The sequence below is a fragment of the Rhinolophus sinicus genome, chromosome 1 (genome assembly GCF_057876585.1).
Source record: "Rhinolophus sinicus isolate RSI-liver-muscle chromosome 1, RSI-T2T, whole genome shotgun sequence".
Lineage (NCBI taxonomy): Eukaryota > Metazoa > Chordata > Mammalia > Chiroptera > Rhinolophidae > Rhinolophus > Rhinolophus sinicus.
In genome coordinates this window covers 65,065,907-65,089,201 of record NC_142501.1, presented here as the reverse complement: position 1 = coordinate 65,089,201, position 23,295 = coordinate 65,065,907, and the positions used below count along the sequence as shown (strand labels likewise).

The 23,295-nt window shown below is 39.1% G+C and overlaps 1 protein-coding gene across 13 annotated transcripts in view; it reads left to right on the top strand.

Annotated features, from left to right (window-relative positions):
- The window catches only part of GRIP1 (glutamate receptor interacting protein 1), a 622,932-nt gene that overhangs the window by 558,749 nt on the left and 40,888 nt on the right, over nt 1–23,295 (top strand). For all 13 annotated transcript variants that reach the window (XM_074325454.2, XM_074325453.2, XM_074325449.2 and 10 more), the window contains 3 exons: nt 986–1,066; nt 11,956–12,025; nt 14,199–14,344. In XM_074325454.2, coding sequence (XP_074181555.2) covers nt 986–1,066; nt 11,956–12,025; nt 14,199–14,344 — 297 coding nt within the window. The remainder of the gene's footprint in view (nt 1–985; nt 1,067–11,955; nt 12,026–14,198; nt 14,345–23,295) is intronic.

The following is a 23,295-nucleotide window of genomic DNA, read 5'->3' as shown; positions in this document are numbered from 1 at the left end:
AATTCCTTCCTTTCTAAAATACTAGTCAGGCCCTGGTAAAATCAACCTAGCTCCATCCAGGGTGCAGATTCAACTGGGGCACACTGGTTATCTCTCTGTGGCTACTATATTAGCTTGTTTCTGTACTGGTTGGCCAATATCTGAGCTTACCTTCACCCTGTTCCAGTGTTCCCTCTCCTCCTGCTCCTCTCTGGGACCTTCTGGAGATCCCCATGATCCAGAAACTAAAGGTGTATCCGTGGTGCCCTTGGGGCTTCCTGGGCCCCTGTGTTCCAAACCATCCTCAGCATCCAGTCTGATTGGCTGTGGGCAGTACCGTTCTGGTTGTGAAATGTTTTGAATATCACTCCTGCTTCTACCTCCTTAAGTGTACTTTTTCACTGTTTACATTACAAATTAAGGCCCCTTCCATTTCCTTTCCCCCAAATCAACAACCACTGCACCAAACTGAAATCTTTTCCTAAAATCTATTTCCCCTAGTATCTTCAAACAACGGTTGAAAAAAAGAATTACTGAATAGTAAACTCTGAGAAAATACGATTGGGGAGAAAAAAAATATAACCATGCCTGTGGTTCTTAAACTGTACTATGCCTAAAAAATCACCTGGAGAACATGTTTAAAATGCAGATTTCTAGGCTTCATCTTCAGAGATTTTGATTCCATAGATCTGGGATGATTCAGGAACCTCAATTTTTAACTTGCATCACCGGTAAATCTGATGCACATGTTGCCTGAATTATACTTAAATGCTGAACACAACTGTTGCCATGAATTATGTACAGTTGCTATGGGTAAGACATATTCCTCACCAGGACCTTAGTTTATCAGGATTTTACAGGCATTCACCTTACTTCCGTGCCTACAGCTTTAACTAAAGAAGATTATGATGCAAGTTTTCCTGATGCATTTTCATTGATCGGTGCTCCATTCTTTCTGATCTTCTGTAAATAAACTTCTTTTTTTTTGTTTGTTTTGAAATTACAGAGTCTGTCATCCCAAGTAGTGGAACATTTCATGTAAAGCTCCCTAAGAAGCACAATGTGGAACTTGGAATAACGATAAGTTGTGAGTAGAAGTAATTTCTTTTAAAATGTAGAATTTAAAAAATACATTAGAAAATTATATTGTCGAATTTTATAGGTGTGGCAAATATTTTAAGTGTCATTGCCAAGTTTCTATGTAATGATACAAAACTGTGGAGCCAATCACACCTCCAGCATTTACCAGTTGTGTGAACAGTGCAAGGTACTTAAATGCTCTCTGATCTTATGTTTCTTCATCTGTAGGACAGAAATAGGGAAATCTACAAAATATAGAGTTATATTAAATAAAATAACATTTATACATCTAGTATAGTCCCTGGCAAGTACTGAATAAATGTCTCTCACCACCTTCCATGAATAATTAGGTGAGCATATAAATGCATATAGGTTCTCTACATTTCAGTATATTGTGGATTAAGTTTTCTCAATAATCTATTTTAACAAAAATTACATTTATTTACCTTTAAGACTATCTTCCCGTCTGGCCACTATGCATCTATAATCCATTTTGCAAGACTAAAACCATGTTCTTACTTTAGTAACTTCCTGAATTCTGTCATGGTACAAGGGTGTCTGGGTAACCAATCAAAAAAGAAAAGAAAAGCAGAACATATAAATGTGTTTAATTCCCTCCTTTCGTCAGGTTCTAGATTTACAACTGCTTTGGTAAAACAACTTTGAAAATTTCAGCTCCAATGGAGTTTTATAGAAAGGAAATTGAGGTTTCTGTGTTTTTAATATCCATAAACTAACTTTATCCATAAATGCTCCCAAGAAAATGAAGCAAATGATTAATGTGTAAGACCAAAGGAGACATAGATGCAATGTTTGTGACCAAGGGGTGGTCCCTTCAAGAAAGAGTGATGAGGCTGCATAAAAATGCCTCACTCCACTCTCTTGGTTAGCATTTACATCTGTGGAGAAGGCAAACATAAAGAGTTCTCAACTGGGCAGGATGAAATGGGGACAGCCCTACTTCACTGTGGACCATATAAATTTAACACTGAAAATGAAATTTTATTTATAACCAATAAATCACACATACTAGTGCAACACTTAAAATAGTGGAACTACAATACAGAATAAATATTAAGCACAAGAAGCCATATGGATGAGAGAACCTGTAACCCGCCCACCAAACCCCAGCGTGGCCTACAGGGAGGAAAGCAGGGAAGCTGTGCCTCATTTGCCTCAATATAGTAAGTTGAAATTGGATTTTGGAGACTCCAGACCTATCCTACGTGCTACTAAAGTCCTGTATACCTTTAATTGGCTCACTTAGCCTCTCAATGTGTTCATTATGAAGCAAAGATGATATGCCATTTTTCTGTCAACAGCTATAGTTATTGAAATTGAGAGAGAGCTTATCAGAACTTGCTATTCTAAAAATATTTGGAGCTCAAAATAGCTTCTGCAACCCCATGTCCCTTTAAGGCTGCTCTCATTTATTCTGTTTATTCCATCCTGTTCGTTTAGTCCATCAGAATTGGCTGTGACAGTGGTACCTCTTGGAGTTCTGCAGTGCGTCACCTGCTGCCTGCACACAGAGGCCCTGCCTTCCACTCCATTCTTTCTTCCTTTTGTCTTCATTTAATAAAGATATCCTGAGTGCCCACCCTGCCTCAGCCCCTATGCTAAGTTTTGAGAATACACTACCTGCCTTAGGGGTGCTTACAGCCAGTGAATATACTGAAGACACGTACTCCTCAGAAACTTCTATTGCCACACAGTTATTTTCCTCTCAAATTTTAATTAGGAAAAAGGTCTTTTTTGTGGGGTTGGGTTTTTTTTGTATAACAGATTTATTCTTAAAAATTGACATGCATAAAAATATAATTTAACTATAAGGGAGAATATCCATGTAAAAACTAACCCTGTGATATATTCCTTTTTCAAAGTCGATCTTTTATATGTTCAATTTGTTTGAGGCGTGGTCATGTACACACAACTGTGAAATATTTTATTCCCATGAAGAATCATTTAAAATGATGCTTTATGATGCTGTTCTATGTGCACCGAGTATTACTTCTAAAACTGATTTTAATACCAACAATGGAAACTACCCAACCACCCCCACCAGCATGGCTTGAATTTTAGCCAGCCATAAGCTAAAGCTATTCATGGAAACTAGAAGTGTTCTGCTATTCCTCGATGGAGAAATGATACACGAGCTTGTCAAATATGCTTGTCAGCCCTTGTAACGCTGCAGCGCCATTTACACAACGAATCATCACCATCCTGAGTTTGTGTCTCCTCGTGGAAAATATTCATATTTTGCCAGTTGAGAAAGAAGAATTTGCTAAAAGAAAAAAAAAAATCCAGGATCCATTTTCATTATTATGAAACAGTCAACCCCTGAGGCCTAGCACAGTTCCTGGCACATACCAGGTGCTTATTTAATCCTGTCTCTGCTGAGTGAATGCATAGGAGTCTATCATAAACAATCCTCTACTAACCACTGTGCGTTCTAGGACATGGGCCTCTGAAGGAGAGGAGGAATATAGATGTTTGTGCAAAGGCTGTTGCATCAACTGAACAATCATTAACTTGGAAAATGAGCAAGGACTCAGAGCCCAGACTGCCTCACTCCCCGACTTTCTTGACTTCTCTGTACCCAGTTTCCTGTCTATAAAATGGTGTACTTCTTGACTCCTTTGTAGTATAGTTGAGGAGATTAAATGTAAATTATATGTAAAGTACCTGGAACACATTAGACACACACACACACATACATACACACACACACACACACACACACACACACAGGGTGCCAAAAAGATGTATACACATTTTAAGAAAGGAAGAAAACCGTGTTAAAATTACGCTGATGGTCACCACTTTGAGCACCTCTTGTAATTGCAGACATCAAATGTGACTTGTAGTCATCTTTTGTTATCGATATATACTGAGGATTACAATTTTAATACGGATTTTTTCCTTTTTTACAATGTATATACATATTTTGGCACCCTCTGTATGTATGTCTTACAAATGTTTGTTGTTATGGTGATGATTATTTTATACATAATAGAGCCCTGTACAATATTTTAATCAAAGCTCTACCCCACAAAATGTAGTGCCACCCGCAATTATACTACTTAAGTAGGAAATCAAGGGGCCCTCTTCTCAAACACACACAGGTACTGTCAGTGACACCAAGGTACTGCAAGGGTTTATTGATGTTTCTCCCTATATTTCTATAAACTCCTCTTTCTGTCTCCTTCACCCTGTGAAAACTTTGAGTGGTAAAGAAATGGGCCTCCATCTCTGGAAGACACCATCAGAGCCTTTCACATTTGACTTCAGGCTCACTCTTCATACCTAATTGACTGAGAAATGAGTCCCTCTGATTTTGGATGTGGTGAGCAGTTTTAGACTAATTTTCTTAAGTTCCTAATGAGATATTCATAGTGCATTAGCATTAGGCATTACTTTTATTGATGTTACTGCTATAATATGGAGTAATTTATTATAGCAAATAAAGTAGAACGACCTAGCAAAAGGATGCAGTTTGGGGACTGACAGTAGCATCCTGAAGCTTTGACACTTCAGCCAATTAGAAACCAGAGCACATACCCCCCGGCACAGTCTACCTGCCTTTCAAGTAAGAGAATTCCGATTGTCTCTGTCATGTGCGGTTGTCAGGAAAGTCCTTTTAATATTGCTGTTTCCTTGTGTGGTTTTATTAAGGAAATTTATATCTACTTTGTACCAAGCATGGCTCTAAGTAATGTTTTCTTACTTAATTCTCCAAGTGACATATATGCCCATTTTCTAGAGAGGAAAGTAAGGCTCAGCTGGATAACCTGCCCAAAGACTTACAACTTTAAAGGTTAAACAGGGATTCAAACCCATTCTGTCTGACTTCCATTTGGCTTGTCTGTCATGTTACCACTCATCCCTGTCTCCATCTGATTGATGAACCTTCCCAGATCCTATAGCAGAAAAGCAAATGCAGCATTTTGTTGACTTTCTTTTTTAGTTGTGACTGAATTCTTTGCAGGAACAAAGCTTTGCTTTTTTCCTACATAAAATCATTAAGCAGTCTTCATGAGAAGCACAACAAATCTGTCATTTTCCCTGAAGTCTTAAGCGTATTTAGGGTAGACTGTTTCAAGTTTTTTTGCCTATTCTGCAATAAAAACTCTACTCATTGCTCCATTTTAAATCAAATAACTTCTTTGACCCGTCAAGTATTATGTATATGTTTGCAATTAAAGTAAAACTGAATGTGCGTGTGCTATTCTAACGAAGTTTGGATACTTATCAGGCCCTTTGAGCAAAGTACTTTGACTATCAGAGTAAGGTCCATGAATGGCGACGTATTATAGAATGTTCCTGAAATACTTTGTTGATTCACTTTAATTCGCTTCAAAATAAAATGATTTCTCTTGCCTTCTAATACCAAGTTATTTTTAAACAAAGGCTAGAGACTATCATTTTCTACCTCTTCCATCATCTACTGAGAGTGTCGCCAATTCAAGGCCAACATAACCCCTAATTTAGGGTGCAGTGAAGAAGGAAACTTTATTCAGTGCAAACAGCTCAATTGTGATACAGCACGGCTGAGGACAGCACGGCTGTGGACCAACTCAATAGTGTTACAGCTCAGTTATGAAGCAGCACATCTGTGGAACAACAGGGCTTTGAGGCAGCCCTGAGGTGAGCACCCCTCTGGCCAGACACCTCTGCTCTGCTCAGCCTGTTCTGCTTTGCTCCAGTGAGATGTCTTCAATGTTTCAGCTCCAACTAGGGAAACTCAGTCTTCATTCTTTGGTGGAAAGGGAAAGTATGCTGTCAGAACCAGAAGGGAGCTGACCTACATAGAGAGAAGTCTCTGTGCCTGGTCCCTGATTGGTCCATCCTCATGTAAAGAAGGACTCCAAATCCTCACAGTTTGGTCCAAAGAGCACTGTCCTGATTGGGCAGAGTGGAGCTTGTCTGATTGGTCAATTACTATGCTAACGGAGATATAATTGCATCTGATCGGTCGGGGAAAGTCTCAGTCCTATTGGTTGAAATAGGATTTCAGTAACTTCTTTATAAGGGTCCGCTAAGATGGCAGGAACACAGTGCAGGCAGGCAGTTGAGTGCGGATGGCAGGCAGTTTAGTGTAGGCTTCTCCCTGAAGTGCGACTTGCATGACAGTCCACAGTTTAACAACAGCTACTAGGCTCTGGTTGTAAATGTGAGCCCAGTTAGCCACCAGGAACACTTTTTGGTAGGTATCTTCTTTCTCAGGGCCAACTCGAGAAAAAGAATCCAAGTTTAGTTTAAGAACCAATTTCTGATAGCAGAGTTGACTAGTGATGTTAAAATTTCAGGAGTCAAAGATGATAGCTTGCACACATGCATTTACCTCTGCTCCCACCGTATACCCCATTTTAATATGACAGGATAAGATTTTTGAAAAGGCAAAAACCTCTAAGAAGAAGAAAGGGAAAGTAGACAGCAGCAACCAAATTTGGAAGTGGCAAAGAAGATGGAGAAAGATGAATTTAAATAAGCAGAAGGGAAAGCTGACAATTGACCTGATTTATATCCTAAATTCCCAACAGGCTTAGAAATTGGTGGGATCTGAAACGCTGGCAGTGAGAGTGATGGTAGAGATAAGACAGAAGGATTGTTGGGAAGTCTGTCCAGAATGAGTTAGTCCCTTAGACACCTTCTCTCACACAACACAGCCAGTCACCCCTCCCCTCCCTGGCAGAGGCCTACTTTTATTCTCCAGAACGCATGAAATGGAGAGTCTCTGGACTGGGCGAGCACAGCTCAGAGTAGCGGTACTGCTCTAAAAACACATTAGGTGAAAGTTTTCCTACTGAATATTGTGACTGCTAGTGTTCTTCCTTCAATAAGCTCAAAGAAGCCAGGTAGCCAGGCTTCATCTCCTGCAAGCGGGAGAAAGAATCAGAGCCATCCGACCTAAAGAGACAGCCTGGCCTGGACTATAATGAAGACCAAAGTCCCCAAGCCCCACTCAGGTGCACCACGCTTTCCAACAGCTTACTAGGACCACACTCACAGAAAGAGCTAAGAAAAAAAAATACACTTGTGCAAGACTATCACCAAAAACAAAGAAGAAAACAAGGAACAGCACATGCAGGAAAAAGAAAACTTTAGGGGAAAAAAAGAATCTATAACTCTATTAGCAATGTAAGATACATTTCATTATTTGCATGAAAGGGAGAAAATGAATACTATTACAAAAATGACATACAGAGGGGAACAAAGAGCTCTTGAAACTTAAAAATATGGCAGAAATGAAAAAATCAATAAAAATACTGGAAAATAAAGTTGAGGAAAAATTCCAGAAATAAGAATAAAACAAATAAATGAGGAATCTAGGATAGGAATGATACAGGATGCATCCAAATGACAATATCCAAATAATGGCCATTAGAGAAAAGCATCAAATAATTTCATAAAATTTCCTGTAATTAATGGGTATTAATTCTTCCTCAGGAAGCTACTGGAGAATGTGGGCCACTAAGAGAAAGTAGAGCCAGAAAAGAGGAGAGTTGGATTTAGGGTACAACGGCTTCAAGGATGCAAGAGAGCAGTCTTAAAAGATAAACTGAGGCATTTAAAAAGAGTTTTAAGAGTTTAATTGAGCAAAAATAGATTCAAATCAGGCAGTGCCAAGCCGGAAATGGGTGGGAGCCCTCCGCCCACAGGAGCCAGGGCAAAGACTCAGAGAAAGAATGGAAGCAAAGATAGGAAATCATTTGGTTGGCTGTAGCTTAAAGACTAGTTGGCTGTGATTGGTTGTCCTTAGCATTTTAATTTCATAACCTTCAGGCATTTACAGACTTAGATTTTGGTTTGCTTCCAGAGGTCATCATGGCATTAGAGCCACCTCAATCTCATGGCCTCCTTGTTCAATTAATTTAACAGAGGTGAAGAAAAACTCTGATTTCCCAGAGACTATGGGAAATTCCCAACATCTGTGTAGCAACCCTAGCAATCAAACAGTCAAGACAGGTTGTAAACCTCTGATAGAATTGCTGATACAATTTAACATACTGAGAGGAGATTTGCATAACCTGGGAAATCTGAGGACTTGAATTCATGATAAACAAGAAAACTAAGCAGACAAAGACAACAGATAACTACAGAGAAAATATATCCTGCAGGCTACATGACCTGTCTGTGAATACTATTTACAATTATACTGAAGTAAATACCAAATACTGATCTTACAAAAAATTAAGACAAAACTGTATTGAAAGAACGGGGGGTGCGTGGGGGACAAGAAACGTATATGAATGTGGTAGTAGTGCTGGTGGAAAAGAACTAACTCGTCATCTTTCATAATAAAAAGTAAATAACTAACAGTGAAAAATAAGTAGTAATAGTTGTATGTTATTTAGCGATATAGAAGCAGCCAAAAGTTGCATCTGGGTTGGGAAATAAAGGACTGCTCTTATACAACTTTTGACTCTTTAAATTATATGCATGTATAATTTTTATATAAATAAAAAGTAAATTTTAAAAAGAAACAGAGTAAGTAATGAGGATCAAGAATGTATACCTATGGGCAGCATGAAAAATAAGATTATTATAATGTTATTCAAATGGGTACTTGTGATTTGGGATACTATTTCCAATGATACCATTGTGCTGGATTGCAAAAAAGCTATAAAAGTCATGACAATGATAAGTTTTCAAAAGCTCGTAGATGATTCAAAAAAATCATCTCTAGTAACAACAAAAACAACTGACATTGGAGATATAAGTAACGAGTTTGAATTAAAATTATTTTATGAACTGTGAATGGGGAAAAGGCAGTACTGTAAATTTATTATATATCATATACCATGGGATATTGCACGATTGCTCTTTCTCTGTTGTCAGGCTATCAGTTCTGTATGTTGCGCCAATTTATATTGAGATTTCAAGTGGCTATGGTTATTTTTCCTGTGTTGTTCAGAACTTAAAAACCTTTTGTTGGCCTACTTTTCAGCCACACTCTTGACCCATTTAGTGTAACCTCCTCCCCATGTGACAGGTTTGTGTGGCCGCCTCGTTGGAATCACTTCTCAGAAGAGAGGAAACTATTTCATTCCTAATGAAAAGTGAGATTTAACCAGCCCTGCCTCTCTTTTTCATCCAACTTCTCCGGTGTTTCATGGCCATTGCGCAGAGCAGAGGTGTCTAGCTCATAGTTGGAGTGCAATAAATACATGTTAAAGGGATGAGTCTGTGGAGAATTCCGGTCACATTGGAAACACGGAGTGAGTGCTCATGTATTCTCTCACTCAAAGGGTCACAAGCTCAGAAGCCCTCAGGGGGTGAGGCAAGTTAGGAGCGAGATCCTTCCAATCAGAACAATGACAGATGGGAGACAGAAGCTCCATCTAAAGGGAGGAGTGGGAAAGTGGCCCAATGATGCTGGACAAGCATAATATCAATAAACACTATGTTGTGCATGCTGTGTGCACTAGTCCGACCACTTTACCTGTAAAAACTCAGTCCTTACGTCTGAAATTCTATGAGATGAGCATTATTGTTATCTTCATCACTGTTGTGCAGATGAGGAAACTAAATTGCCTAAAGACGACGTGCTCAAGCGCACAGACTAATAAGTGGCAGAGCCAGGATTTTGACCCCAAACATTCTGGCTGCTGAGTCCTGGTTCTTAATCACAATACCATATTGCCTCTCTCGTGTTTTTGAAAGAAGCTATATGTGTGTATGAAATCTACCAATTTTGATACATTGGCAACTAATTTAATTTTGTAAGTACTACAATCCAAGCAAAGCATGCTCGATTTGTGACTTTTTCTCAGGTAATGGATAGTTTAAACGTGGTGCTAGGGTGTGTAAACCATGACTGAGTCCCCAAAGCACGCATTGCCACATTTAACCTGCCTGGTAGGTACGGTGCTGACATTGTCAGGAGCATGTACAGATTTGGACCCACTTCTGGGTTCACATTCATCGTTCCAACGGGCATCCACCTGCTGAACCTTTCAAGCCTTAGGTATGGACTTGGCTAAAGGAGAAAGAGAAGGATCTACTAAATGTGACAATGGCCACCATACTTGTCATTAGACCATACAAATTTCAAACCTCTCTGCAAACCTGTGCAGGTTGGTCCAAGAGGTCACAGTGCTATTTTCCCTGTTGCAAAGATAACAGAGATAGGTTTGGTGTATTTTGCTGCCTCTGGTATTGTTCTTTTTCAGACCATTTCAGTGGAACATGGATTTTTTTCTTTTTAAACAAAGGGAAACATTGAGTGTTTTGTGATGGTTACTTCAGCTTGGCAAAATATTGTGTAAATTCATTGGCAGATGCTAGAAAAGTTGTACTTGCTTGTAACAATAAAGTTTTTACTTTTGTTTCCTATGCCTAAAACAATTTGCAGTTCTGAAATATGACATGAGTAAAAATGCTAGATGTTTATATTTCTCTAGAGGAATTATTTCAGATCATTGAGTGGAGGTATAAATTATGAATTAATTGTAGTGAATAGAATGTTTTACATTGTTTGCTAGAAGCCAAGAATAATGATTGAATAAAGTCCCATTAACATTTACTATGGACTAATTTAGACAGTGGGTAGCGTATTAGTATGTGTGTTTGCTTTTTCTTTCAATGTTGTGTTGAGATATTAAACCATCTGTTCTTGTGCATAAACATTTTTCTGGGATTCAGAAGGGATTATGGGCTATGATATGCTTCTATGATTATTATGGGATGATCAGACTGTTCATAAGAAAATCTTCCTTTAGGGGCTTTTTAATGATCACTACCGGCTTAGGTTGGAAAAACATCTCCTTTTGGAGGCAAATTGTTTTCTACGAATGTTGATATAGTTAATTTTAAGTATCAGACTCCTAAATTAAATGATATTTCTAAATTCCTAAATTCCTGGCTGGTGAGCACACATTGCGATACATAGAGGATGTTGAAACCTATGTAATTTTACTAACCATTGTCATTCCAATAAATTTAGAAAGAAAGAAAGAAAGAAAGAAAGAAAGAAAGAAAGAAAGAAAGAAAGAAAGAAAAGCTTCCTATGTTAAGATGATATTTTTGTACTTATTTGGACTATAGTTCATTTTCAAAATTAATTCCAAGGAGTCTCATTACTAATTGCTTTTCCTTCTCATCAAATGGAAATATTCCTAAGAAAAGTTATAAAGCTCAAAACTGATCACTGTGCAGGATAATAGTTTCATCTGTAAACTCAATAAAAGTTATATCTATATGCTTAGAATATGAATATATATATATATATATATATATATATATATATATATATATATATATATAAAATTAAGTAGTACCAAATATTTACTATTGTCAATAAAGTAAAATAGTCATGTTCTAAAACATTTTAGAGCATTCTAGGTAGGATGAACAAAATTTAAAGATTTACAGTATATCTAGCAAAAGATTTCCTTTTGGGGAAAAAATAAATAAATAAATCAGTGATTCTCATACACTTTCCCACCCAGGACACTTGGTAGTATGGCACATTCCCATAAATAATGGGTCCCTTCCCTCGAAAGGAGTGAAAGAAGTGGTGGGGGAAGGGATCACGCATGAGTACCACTAACAGGAGCCCCCAACTGCTTTTAATACTCACTCACCTTTCACCTCCCTCTCTTGAGAATCACAGATTAAAAATAGATTTAAAGCTGATGGGCAGCTCTCCAATTGCTTTCTGTAAGTACAGATTTAAGGTGACCTTGCTTTACTTTTAAAGTTTATAAAAACTTTAATGGAAACGCATTTTTACATCAAGATGTGTGCACATTTTCTAATTCCTTTGTTCATCATCTTTGCTTTACATACAAACTGTACTTTCATCAACAGTTGTTATAAAACGGGGAAGATGTATAGTGATCAGTGAATCATGGCTACAAAGATGTGACTATTCTATCTTCTTTATTACAGCACCATCCAGTAGAAAACCAGGAGACCCCCTTGTCATTTCCGATATCAAAAAAGGCAGTGTGGCACACAGGTAAAGAAAATGGATTTTCTGGTTCATTCCAAGACATTTCTTAATTAAGGCAGATATGACCCCTGATACACTCTAGGCAGACCTTGCTAATGGATCATGGTATTCTCAATATTTTCCAGGCAGCCACTATTAATCGATCACTTTTTTTTTTTTTTTTTAAGATTTTAATGGGGAAGGGAACAGGACTTTATTGGGGAAGTCAAGTTGTTGTCCTTTCAATCTTAGTTGCAGAGGGCGCAGCCCACCATCCCCTGAAGGAGATGAACTCGCAACCCTGTGGTTGAGAGGATGCGCTCCAACCAACTGAGCCATCCATGAGCTCAGCTGCAGCTCAGCTCAAGGTGCCGTGTTCAATCTTAGTTGCAGGGGGCGCTGCCCACCATCCCTTGCGGGACTCGAGGAGTTGAACTGGCAACCTTGTGATTGAGAGCCCACTGGCCCATGTGGGAATCGAACCGGCAGCCCTCAGAGCTAGGAGCATAGAGCTCCAACCGCCTGAGCCACCGTGCCGGCCCCAATCGATCACATTTAACATCCTGCATGTCTATGGCTATTGTAGATCTTGCCCCTCATGTCAATTTATTTCTGCATGCAAGGCAGACAACACCTGAAAATGTTTTTTAGGGTCTTTCATGAGTCCAACATAGGCTCTCCTTCATTGATCATACCCACCTTTCATTTCCCTGCTAAAACACTGAAAGTGGCCCCGATGATAACAGACACCCCACATGGAGATGAAAACTTATGGGAGAGCTTTGCTAGATGCCAGAATGTCCTCCCCGGCCAAGCCGGATCCTCAAGTCTTAATGTTAAATCTCCCGTTTGGTCCATGTACCCTCAAAATCAGGAAATCTCAAACTTTTGGTTTCACAGGTCAAAATCTTTTTTTAAATGATTGGGGAATACTGATGTAAGACTGTTAACCTTCTTTTCATTTTCCAGTTAAGGACTTTAAGAAAATACCATCTATTATTGCAGTCATTTCATTAAAGAAACAGTTTAATACTTAAAAAGTAGTCAGGACATTGTATGAGTTCAGTGTAAGTACAGGCTCAGATGCTGTGACAAAGAGACTCATAAATAGAGTGAATCAAACAAGACAGATGTTTGTCCCTCATACATACCGTGTTTCCCTGAAAATAAGACCTAACCAGAAAATAAGCCCTATCATGATTTTTTAGGATGATGTCCCCTGAAAAGAAGCCCTAATGCATCCTTTGAAGCAAAAATTAATATAAAACCCAGTCTTATTTTTAGGGAAACATGGTATTACAGCTGAGAGGTAGGCAGACTGTGCAGGGCTGGGGAAGGAGCTCTGCCATCCTCACCAGCTTGCTCAGCATTGCAACTTTCTAGCTCCAGAAGGGAGGTGGGGATGGCACCCACGCAGTCTGTGACATGCCTCTTTAGGAAGTGATCCCAAAGAAAGATGGATGCTAGGAAGCAATAAGCAATCACTGTCACAGATGTAATGCAAAAAGGGTGGTTCTTACTAAAATATAACCTTTTTACAAATATGTGTGTATACATATATGCACAAACACATATACATTCTTAGTATTTTTCTAATTTCATGATGGACCTTAAAAGCTTTCAACAGACCTGCAGCGGTCCACAGCTAGTATGAGACTCTCAGTGGCCACCCTCCAGATAGGTGGCTTCGGAGTCACCTTTTCTCACTACTGCAGCCACAGTGAGTTTCCCTGTGCAGGCAGATGGGGCAGAGGCCCCAAGTCTCAGACCTCCATGAAGCCCATCCCACCTTCACTTCCCTCACCCCTCAACCTTCTCCTAGTATCTGGACTGCCAAGGTTCAAAAGTGGCACACAGTATGGAGAAGCATAAGGACACCCAGTCTCCGTAGACCCCGGACATTACATCCCTTCCTGGCAACCTTAGATCCTGAGTGAAGCTTATAATGTTTCCCTGCTCTGATAGAAGAAAGCATAAGAAAAAAAATGTTTTTACTACTTTGCAATTTAATATGATGGCAATCATCCAAAGTAAGACTGGGAAAAAAAGGGGGTAGTTGTCACTAAAATTCAATTTAAAAACAATGGAAGAACCTCTTTTTCCTCTAAAGACTACTGTAATGCTGCATTACGTTAATGCCCCTTAAATGCCTGCTGACGTGCTCATCGTTACTCCGGTGTTGCTGTTTATGTGCTAACAGAACCGGAACCCTGGAACTTGGGGATAAATTACTTGCAATAGATAACATCCGGCTGGACAACTGTTCCATGGAAGATGCGGTTCAGATCCTCCAGCAATGTGAAGACCTGGTGAAGCTCAAAATCCGCAAAGATGAAGATAATTCGGGTATTGATAGCTTCCTTTGTTAAGACTGATTTCGCTAACCGCCCATCTATCACAAAGATATTAGCTCTTGATGTTGTACATACGACCACTGCCTAGTGACACTGCAGCAGAGTTTTATTTAGTTATTAGGTTGGTGCAACAGTCATTGCGGTTTTTACATTACTTTTAACCTTTTAAAGCGCAATGACTGTTGCACCAACCTAATACAAAGGTCTTTAAATTGCACGCTGAGAGTGTAGCGTCAATTTTAAGTAATGCTGCTTTTAAATGACATAATTAAGATATTTTTATTACATGAACATTATTACAACTGTATTAAAATAATTTAATTTTTAAAGATGAAAACTAAATCATCACCCAGTACCATCCTAAAACAATGGAGCATGTAATTTTCAAGTTGATATTTCCGTTACATAATTATAACCATAGTGCATGTTACATTTTTACTTAATTTTATAAACACGTTACCATTTTACAAACCCTTAATATCTGTTATGTTTATTTACTGCCTGTAATTTATTTACCATTCTTCCGTTCTTACTTAGATTGCTTTCAATTGTTTATTATTTAGACGGTACAGTTATGAATATCTTTATGCACAGATATCTTTATTTAACTTTCCTTCTTTTGAATTATTTCCTTAGGAAGTATTCCTAGAAGTAGAATTGCTGAGTCAGGTTAAACAGGAAATGTTATGATTCCTGATGAATCTTGTACCTCATTGCTTTGTAAAAGGGCTATATCCATTTTTGGTGCTTCCAGCAATGTGTGACTATAGTGGAGCAGTGCTTCTCAAACTTTAGTGAGCCTCAGAATCACCTGAAGAGCTCATTAAGACAGTTCCTGGGCACTGCCCCCAGAAGGGGCCTGACATTCTGCATTTCTAACAAACTTCCTGGCCATGCCACTGTGATTCAGGGGTTGCACTCTGAGTAGCTTTGCAGGAAAAAGCCCTTCTATCTGTTTATAAGAACCTAGAGCTAAATGAAAAAAGCCCATTAATTGAAACAGTCAGCTAATGTGGGGAATTATAGAAAGAAAAAAAAAGAAAAAAATATATATATATATAAGTATATATAGTTATTTGTATATATTCATAATATAAATGTTTAATTTAAAATTTTGCTGGTCTTGTGGATGAAGCCCAGGCCTTTCTTAGGAATATTATGCTGATTATAGTTGCAAGTCTTTTTACTTGTTTGTTTGCCTAAACCATACCCATAATATATAGTTTATGATTTCCAGTTTGGGAATTTTTATTTGTTTTAATACAGTGAGAATTTTAAAAATTTAAAGTAATCTGAATGCTTACTCCATCTAGATTTTTATCTTCCCCAGTGTTTTCAAGTTTTTCCTCTACATAATGAACAGTAGGTTTTTACTTAATGACCCCCCTCATTGAATCTTCCCAAAGCATTTGATTTTATTTTCGTAGAACCACTATACTCCTATTTCCTAGATTATGTAAGATTCATTCAATTACATAGTTACAATAACAAGTAAAACTGGCATGAAACAGGCTTAGGAATAAACATAATTGACTCTAAATTTTAAAGCTTACAACTCAAGCAGCTGCAGGAGCAGAAATACACAGGGGTACTAGAGAGAGGAACCTATTAATCTGGAGCATTCCATGGCATTGGTCAATATATTTTACAGAGGATGGAGAGCCACAATTAATCCAGTGTATTGGTTAATTGGAGTTTGGTTAAGAGAGCTTCTCCTGTGTATAATTTCATCCAAGCCAATAATGAGTTATTGTCCAAGATCTGGAATCACCTGTAAACAAACCGTCTAGAGCTAGAGTTCATGGTCATGTCAAGCAATCCGTTTATGATTCCTATTCAAAGGCAAAACTAGTCAGTAGTTACATCCATCAGTACAGCTGGAAATGATGATTATGTCCAAATATATTTTATAACCAACCGTTTAAAATATGTATAGGTTTCTACTCATTATTTTCCAAGCAACTGATTTTCTGGTACCAACATTTGTATTTCTCTCCTTACAAACATGCTTCAATTGCATTTCCTTGTTGGGATTTGTTTCAAAAGAAGGATAAAACCTCCAGCATCATTCTGGGTTCTGTCCTAGAGAAGAGACAAAATCCTGTGGAGAACCCCATTCTGCATGATTTGCCAAGCTAAGCAGATCACAGCTACTACCTTCCTTGCAAAGTGAAAAAGCCATGCCAGAGATAAATATGTTTGGAGCTCGCTGTTGGTGATGCTCCAATTCCAAAGCCAGGCTGAGCAGACACATTGGGAGGAGTTTCAGAAACAACAATTGAGCATTTAGAGAGCAGGATCATACTTTCAGTTGTTGCTTCCCCTCAGCTCATTTTTTCCCCTTTAGATCTTTCCCTCAATGATCCCTGTGCCTAACATTATGGTAATTATCATGCTTATTAAATTTTTTTTTAATGTTTAAGAGGCCCTATGTTTTTACAATCCTAAGTCCTTCCATGGTAAACCATGCGCCTACCCAAAATAAGATTGTAAGTGTGAGAGCCATATTGTATAGATCAGTTCATGGCAGACTATGTAGTCATGAGAAGCACATGCTTTAAAATCAGACCTAAGTTTAAAGTCCAGCTCAACCACATCTGAGCTGTGTGGGTTTGGGCAAATTACTTAACCTGTGTGCGATTCAATTCCATTTTCAGTAATGTGCACCTGATACTATCCATATCTGAGAGCTGTTGTAGCTTGGACCATTTTTATTATTATCACATCCTGAAATGCCTCTCCCCCCATTTGTTCTGATCCTTCATCGAGATATAAATGAGTGGAAAATGAGCATTAATCATTACGACAGTCACTGATTTGGGAAGTTTGATACTATGCTTAATCTGAAATTAAGCTAGTGATTTGGGTTATTGCCATCCTTTGTCTCAACATTTTGGAATGGGAATATTCAGCATACGTTCTCCACTCCCTGAAATATTGCTCATACTAATATTGGACTTTCTGAACTCCAGGAGTCTTCCAGTTCTTTCCTTAACTGTGTGCCCCTCTCCATCCTTGGTGCTCTCATCAGTTACAGGAAGCTTATAACCATACTGGCATAACTTGGTTTCCTAAGCGAGCAATACTGCAGTTGGGTTTAACAGATGTTGTTGCTTCAAAATGTGAGCATCTTCCAGCTGCCCCAGTTGCATTGCTCTGCCTTGCACACTACCCAAGGAGATGGTAGAACTATTCTCAAACACGGTTCAAGTCTTTGTGATTCAGTCATGTAATCAGCATTTATTTAATGTCTGTGAGGTGCAAGGTACTGTACTAGGAACTGCCAATTCTTAGGGTAAGAAGGACACAATCCGTGCCCTTAAATCACCTTATAGCAGAAATAGAAGAAAATCAATAATGAACACCATGACGGATTTCTAGCGGTAAGCTCAAAATGTTAAGAGAATGTAGAGGTAGCCATTGGTACCAGGGGAGCTCCAGGAAATGCTTCTCACAACCTTGGTCTCGAAAGTGTTTGGGAGACGTTGCTAGAATTTAATCAGAGGAAGGATATGAGCCAAAGCAGGAGGCCAGAGAGCATGGCACATCCTAGTAGCAGGTGCAGTTGAAGCAAAAGGGATATGTAAGGACTTGGTAGTAGATGAGTGGAAAGATGTACTGAAGCCAGATCGTCATGTCCCTTCTAAACCATATTAAGACATTTGAACTTACTCCAGAAGCCAATGGGGAGGACTGATGGCAGGGGAGTGAGGCTACAGCATTTGGTCAGTGACCGCACAGGTTGCAGTTATTTACTGAAGTATTGAATGAGGCATTCAAGAGAGCCTGAATCCACTCCGTTTGTAGCCCAGGCTGGGGGAAGCAGTGGGATAAAATGCTAACAACACTAGACTGGCTTCACACCTGACAAGCTGGGAAATGGGAAAACTAAATTCTATGAGCATGAGTTTCCTCATCAATAAATGTCCGCTTAATACCTACGTCACATGGCTATTTTAAGGATCAAAGGAGGTCATATATTGAAGTACTCAGAACTGATGTGTGGCACCTACCTAGTAAGGCATGGTGAATGCTATCGACAGCCATTCTTAGGGTGTTCTTAAGCTAATTTTTGCATTATTTTACAATGGCCAGGTCTTTTGGAACACTTGGGACTACAGGGATTTCTCTCCCACTTGATTCAGAGACCATTCTGCCTTTAAGAGCTTTTGCAGTTGTTATCTCTCATTACCCCAGAGACATAAATCAAATAAAGCCAAACCGTTCCTGCCTGGGTCCAGCTTCCAAAAACAATGGCTATTACTCAAGCCCCAGGTCCCCAAAGATAAAAAGAGCCCTCTTGAAATAATATCTGTTGTTTTGCCTTGATTGCATCTCGAGCTGGTGTAAATGAAGAGGGGAGAGTTTGGAGATCCAAGAAGGAACCTTGAAGCAAAACAGTAGAGAATTTGGGGAAATTATGGGAAGAAATAAATTGAGGCTTCCAAATCTGTCCCAAATATTTTCTAAGGGTCTGCTTAAACCACACAATAGTAAGGAAGCTGTCGGGGGGGGGGTGGGGGGTGGGGGAGTATTGTTCAAAATGGCTTGTTTTCTCAGGTCTGCCCCCCTCCCAGAAATGCAGCCTAATCTGAAATGCATTCCATCACTTTTAGTTGAAATGAACTTTGATTAACCTGTACATTTATGCATTCCAAAGGCTCGCTCCCAAATCCAAGCCTCCTATTCAGCCACAGAAGCAGCTGCCGTTATGGACTCAAGCCAAATAGTGCTCATTCTGTTAAACAGGCGTCACTCAAGAAGCCCGAAAATAACATTGCAGATAAGTAATGCTGCAATTTTACATCTGTTCGGTGGTCCCATTAATTTTCTTAACTAGAGCTGAGCAGAACAAACGAGGAGGCTGGCCCTCTTTCAAGTCTTTCACTAATAGTTGTAAACCTTCTGTTGTCATATAAAAGCTGCTTATAATATCATTAACATCTGGTTAGGTTCACTTTGCAACTTACCGGTGATCCCTGTATTTTTCCTTTTCAGGAAGTTTCTGTTGTGGTTAAACACTCCAGTTGCTCCTTTCTAAGTTTTCTAAGCTGGAGCAGCCTCAAGGAGAGAATGTCTTGGAGTGCTTCCACCTCCAAAATGGTCTGAGCATAACTGGCAGTTACCATCCTCATCTGAAGCTGCAGGGCCTTCCACGTGCCAATTGGGCTAAAGCCCGAGAAGGCAGATGGAATTGGAAGCGTGGCCTAAAGCTGACTCTTCTGCTCTTGGGACTGTGCAGGGAGAATGTTCTAAGTTTGCTGATTCCCACAGTGGCAGCCTAGGTCTTATTCTCACACTTTGAATGAACCATATTGGGTTTGCATCACTTTGGAGAAGGAAACCAGACCTTGGAGTAGCAGGGAGAATGACTCTCTTTGAAACCTCTTTCTTCCCTTAGAACCAGTGACTGCTTGCTAACATTAACCTTCATTCATCCTTTCACTCATCTGTTCAGGTATTTACTGACATGTCCTTGGGGCCAGATATAGTGGTAGGTTCTGGGGAGATGAAGATAAAATATCTTTGTTTGCAAGGTGATCCTATTCTAATGGAGGAGACAAGTACAGAGATAATGAAAACATCTAGGGATAAGTATATACCAGGACGTGCCTTCTCTATGGGGGCAAAACATTGGTTCTCAGGGAGCAAGGAATCTTAGATATGACATTACAATGGTTTGTGGCCCTCCGGAGCTCAACTCTACCTGACTGAACCTTATTCTTTCATATTTAGTTTCTCTTATTAGGGAGAATTTAATTTAATTTGTTTTTTCTCCTTGGCGGGAGGGGCGGGGACAAGAATTAAAATAAGAAGGTAAGAGACACTAGAAGAATACACAGAAGCTGGAGGACCTCTTAGGAAAGGCCTCTAGTCCCAGCTGAGGAGCCAAGAAGCCTTCCTGAAGGGCAAGACATCTGAGCCAAGTGTTATAAAGTAAGAGTAAAAATTCTCCAGGGGAAGAAAGATGTTTGTGCACAGAGAGTAACATGTGCAAGGTTAAAGACGTTAGAAAAGTGTTTCTTTTAAGGAACTGCAATTGTTCAGTGGGGAAGAATTTAGGGAATTACATTGGGATGGGAGGATGGTGCGACCTTCTGGAAACACAGAGACTCCCACTCAGCTCATGCAAAGAAAGGGTTGTAGTTTATTCTTAAGGAATTGGGGAACCAATGAAAAGCATCAAGCAAGAGGGTAACGTAATCAAATTTATGTCTTAAAATATCCAAGAAAGTAAAGAAAAGGAATTACTTGTTGGCAGCAGTGGTGAAAATAAATGTGAGGGAGAGGGGCAGAGGCTGGGTCCCTAGCAGGAAAAAAAAATTAGGACGAAACCATTGTTATGAAAAACTGGGCAGAGCTGAGATGGGGGCCTCCTCTAGAGCAAGTGGCAGTGGGATGCTCTGGGACCTCACCTCAAGGGGTCCCATAGGGATCTTGATGACACAGTGTATGGACAGCCGCCACCACCATCATCTATGGAAAGTAAGGAAGCCAAACTAATTAAATATCTGTTTAATCAAGGCAGCCGCACAGCGTTTTCTGAGGGAATTAATATTTTTATTAAATATTTAGTATTATAAGTATTATCAATTTATTCAATTAAGTATTTTAATAAAATAATATTTTATTAATTTTTTAAATGTTATAAAAACTTCAAGTATATTAAAAAATAGAGAAAATGGTGTAATGGATCATCATGTATCACTAGCAGTAACAATTATTAACATGATAAATCTTGCTTTATCTATACTCCCACCCTAACTTAAGACTTCCAAAATACATAACTAAATACCATCACAGTTTAAAATATTAGCAATAATTCTTAATGTCATTAAATATTCACTCAATGTTCCCATTTGCCTGATTTTCACATAGATAGATAGATAGATAGATAGATAGATAGATAGATAGATAGATAGATAGATAGATAGACAGACAGACAGACAGACAGACAGACAGACAGACAGACAGACAGATTTTTAGAAATACTTAGTTTGGATTAAGATCCAAAAAGACCAACTGATTGCTTTTGCTTGTAATGTCTCTTACATCTCCCCCTTCTGTTTTCTCTTTCTGGCAGTTGATTTGATGAAGAAGTTAGAAATCAGCTTCCATTTCTGTCATAACCTAAATACAACACCACTTCTTTCTGTTTCCACCCCAATGTAGTCACAGAAATGTTTCCTTCATTAAGATGCTGCCATTTTTTTGATTTGCATCCCCATCACTGTTTAAACTTGTTAAGGACCCTAACAATTGCCTGCTGCTTATAGTGAGGCCTCAGTGACTAACTAAAGTGTCCCCACATCAAATGACCTGCAACTAATTGTCCTAAACCCATTTACTTCATCTCCAATGTTACTTAGTCCTCTTTCTGATGCAAGGTGCAGTATTATCCAAAAATACTATGGGAGACTCAGCCTGGGTTGCCTGAACAAGGAGCCACTGAGCACCAGGTTCTCCCCCTTCGCCCTTTGAGTGGGTCTGCACCCAAGCTCCACTCCCGATAACCCCATGGTTGTTTTCATCTGGACTGAAGTTTCAACTGAAACTTCTCACAGGTTTCGGGGTTCTGGGCTACTGGGTTCCAGATCCTGGGCAGCTGCCATTTCCCACAATTCCCATAAAGAGCTGATGGCCAAATCCCGAATGCTTGGGGCCCATTGACCGAGTCTCCTCATGCTTGCTCTAAGGGAGAACGATAAAGGGTCAGCGTCTTCTCCCTGGACTACACACCTACACTGAATGGCCAGCAGACTGCCCAATGGTAACTGATATTTTTAACTATGCCGGAGTTTACTGATCAGATCACTCACCTATACTTTTATCCAGAGCATAGGTGCCGCAGGCTGCAAAGTACATGCATTATACGCAATAATGCCCTATTCATCTATGTCAAAGCCAGCTGTGAAAGATAATTATATGATATATCGTAGTGTATAATAATGTAGACTTTTGCCCTCTGCCTCTATTTTTTGATTGCCCTGTATCCTGGTGCCTCTCTGAGGCCTTCCTTAGCAGGCCATCATTAGCCTGTTGGCCACAGGCTAGGTAGAAACCTGGAAGAAGTTTGTGAGCCATCAAACAGAGCTATTGAGGGCTTGATATAGAGGATTCTCGGCTGCCAATATAAATTTGAATCTAATATTGACGGTATTTGTAACCTAAGTTGTTGATTTAAACATTGCAGTGTGTGGTAATTGGTCTTTAGTTCTCTATGTATGGAGCAGATTAGGGGTAGAGCATTGAGGACGGAGAGGTGATGGGTACATTCCAGAATTCCCATTCTATGGCCAGAAGTGAAGTTAGTGCTGGTGGGAGAGGATACATCACTTCCTGTGTTACTCTATTGGCCTTTCACTTTATCTTCATTGTAATTCTTCACTGCACACACAGATAAATAAATTGTTAATTCAAGCTTTTCTTTCCCTCCTTATTTTAGGGTTTCATATCATAAATGAACAGCTGTTTATTGCAGAAATGTGACTGTGTTAATGTTATACCATGATACAGTCTGACTGTAAAAGCTGACTCTTTTATGAAAGTAGCTACTGGACCATTTCATTGCATCCTCATTGCATCCTTAAGTACAGATATGAAACAGTTCCTTTACCATTTGCAGCTCCCAGGACCAAGGAATAAAACAAGAGACACTCAAAAACTTAGGCGTGTCATACGCAAATAAGACCCTTTGAATTCTGAGACTTCATATTTGCAACTCTGATACAGTCAAAAAACACACCTGAGTTGGAGGCATCCCATGACATCTTTCAGGTCAATAATTTAAGCAGACCACATTCACAAATGTTTTCCTTCATACTAGCGTTAAATATAAGAATTTAATTTGTGACAGTGTGGCAGCCTGGTATCTTCTACTGAAGCATAATTTTAATCTCATAATTTTCATCTCATAATTTTAATCTGAAACTGGCTGTTAAT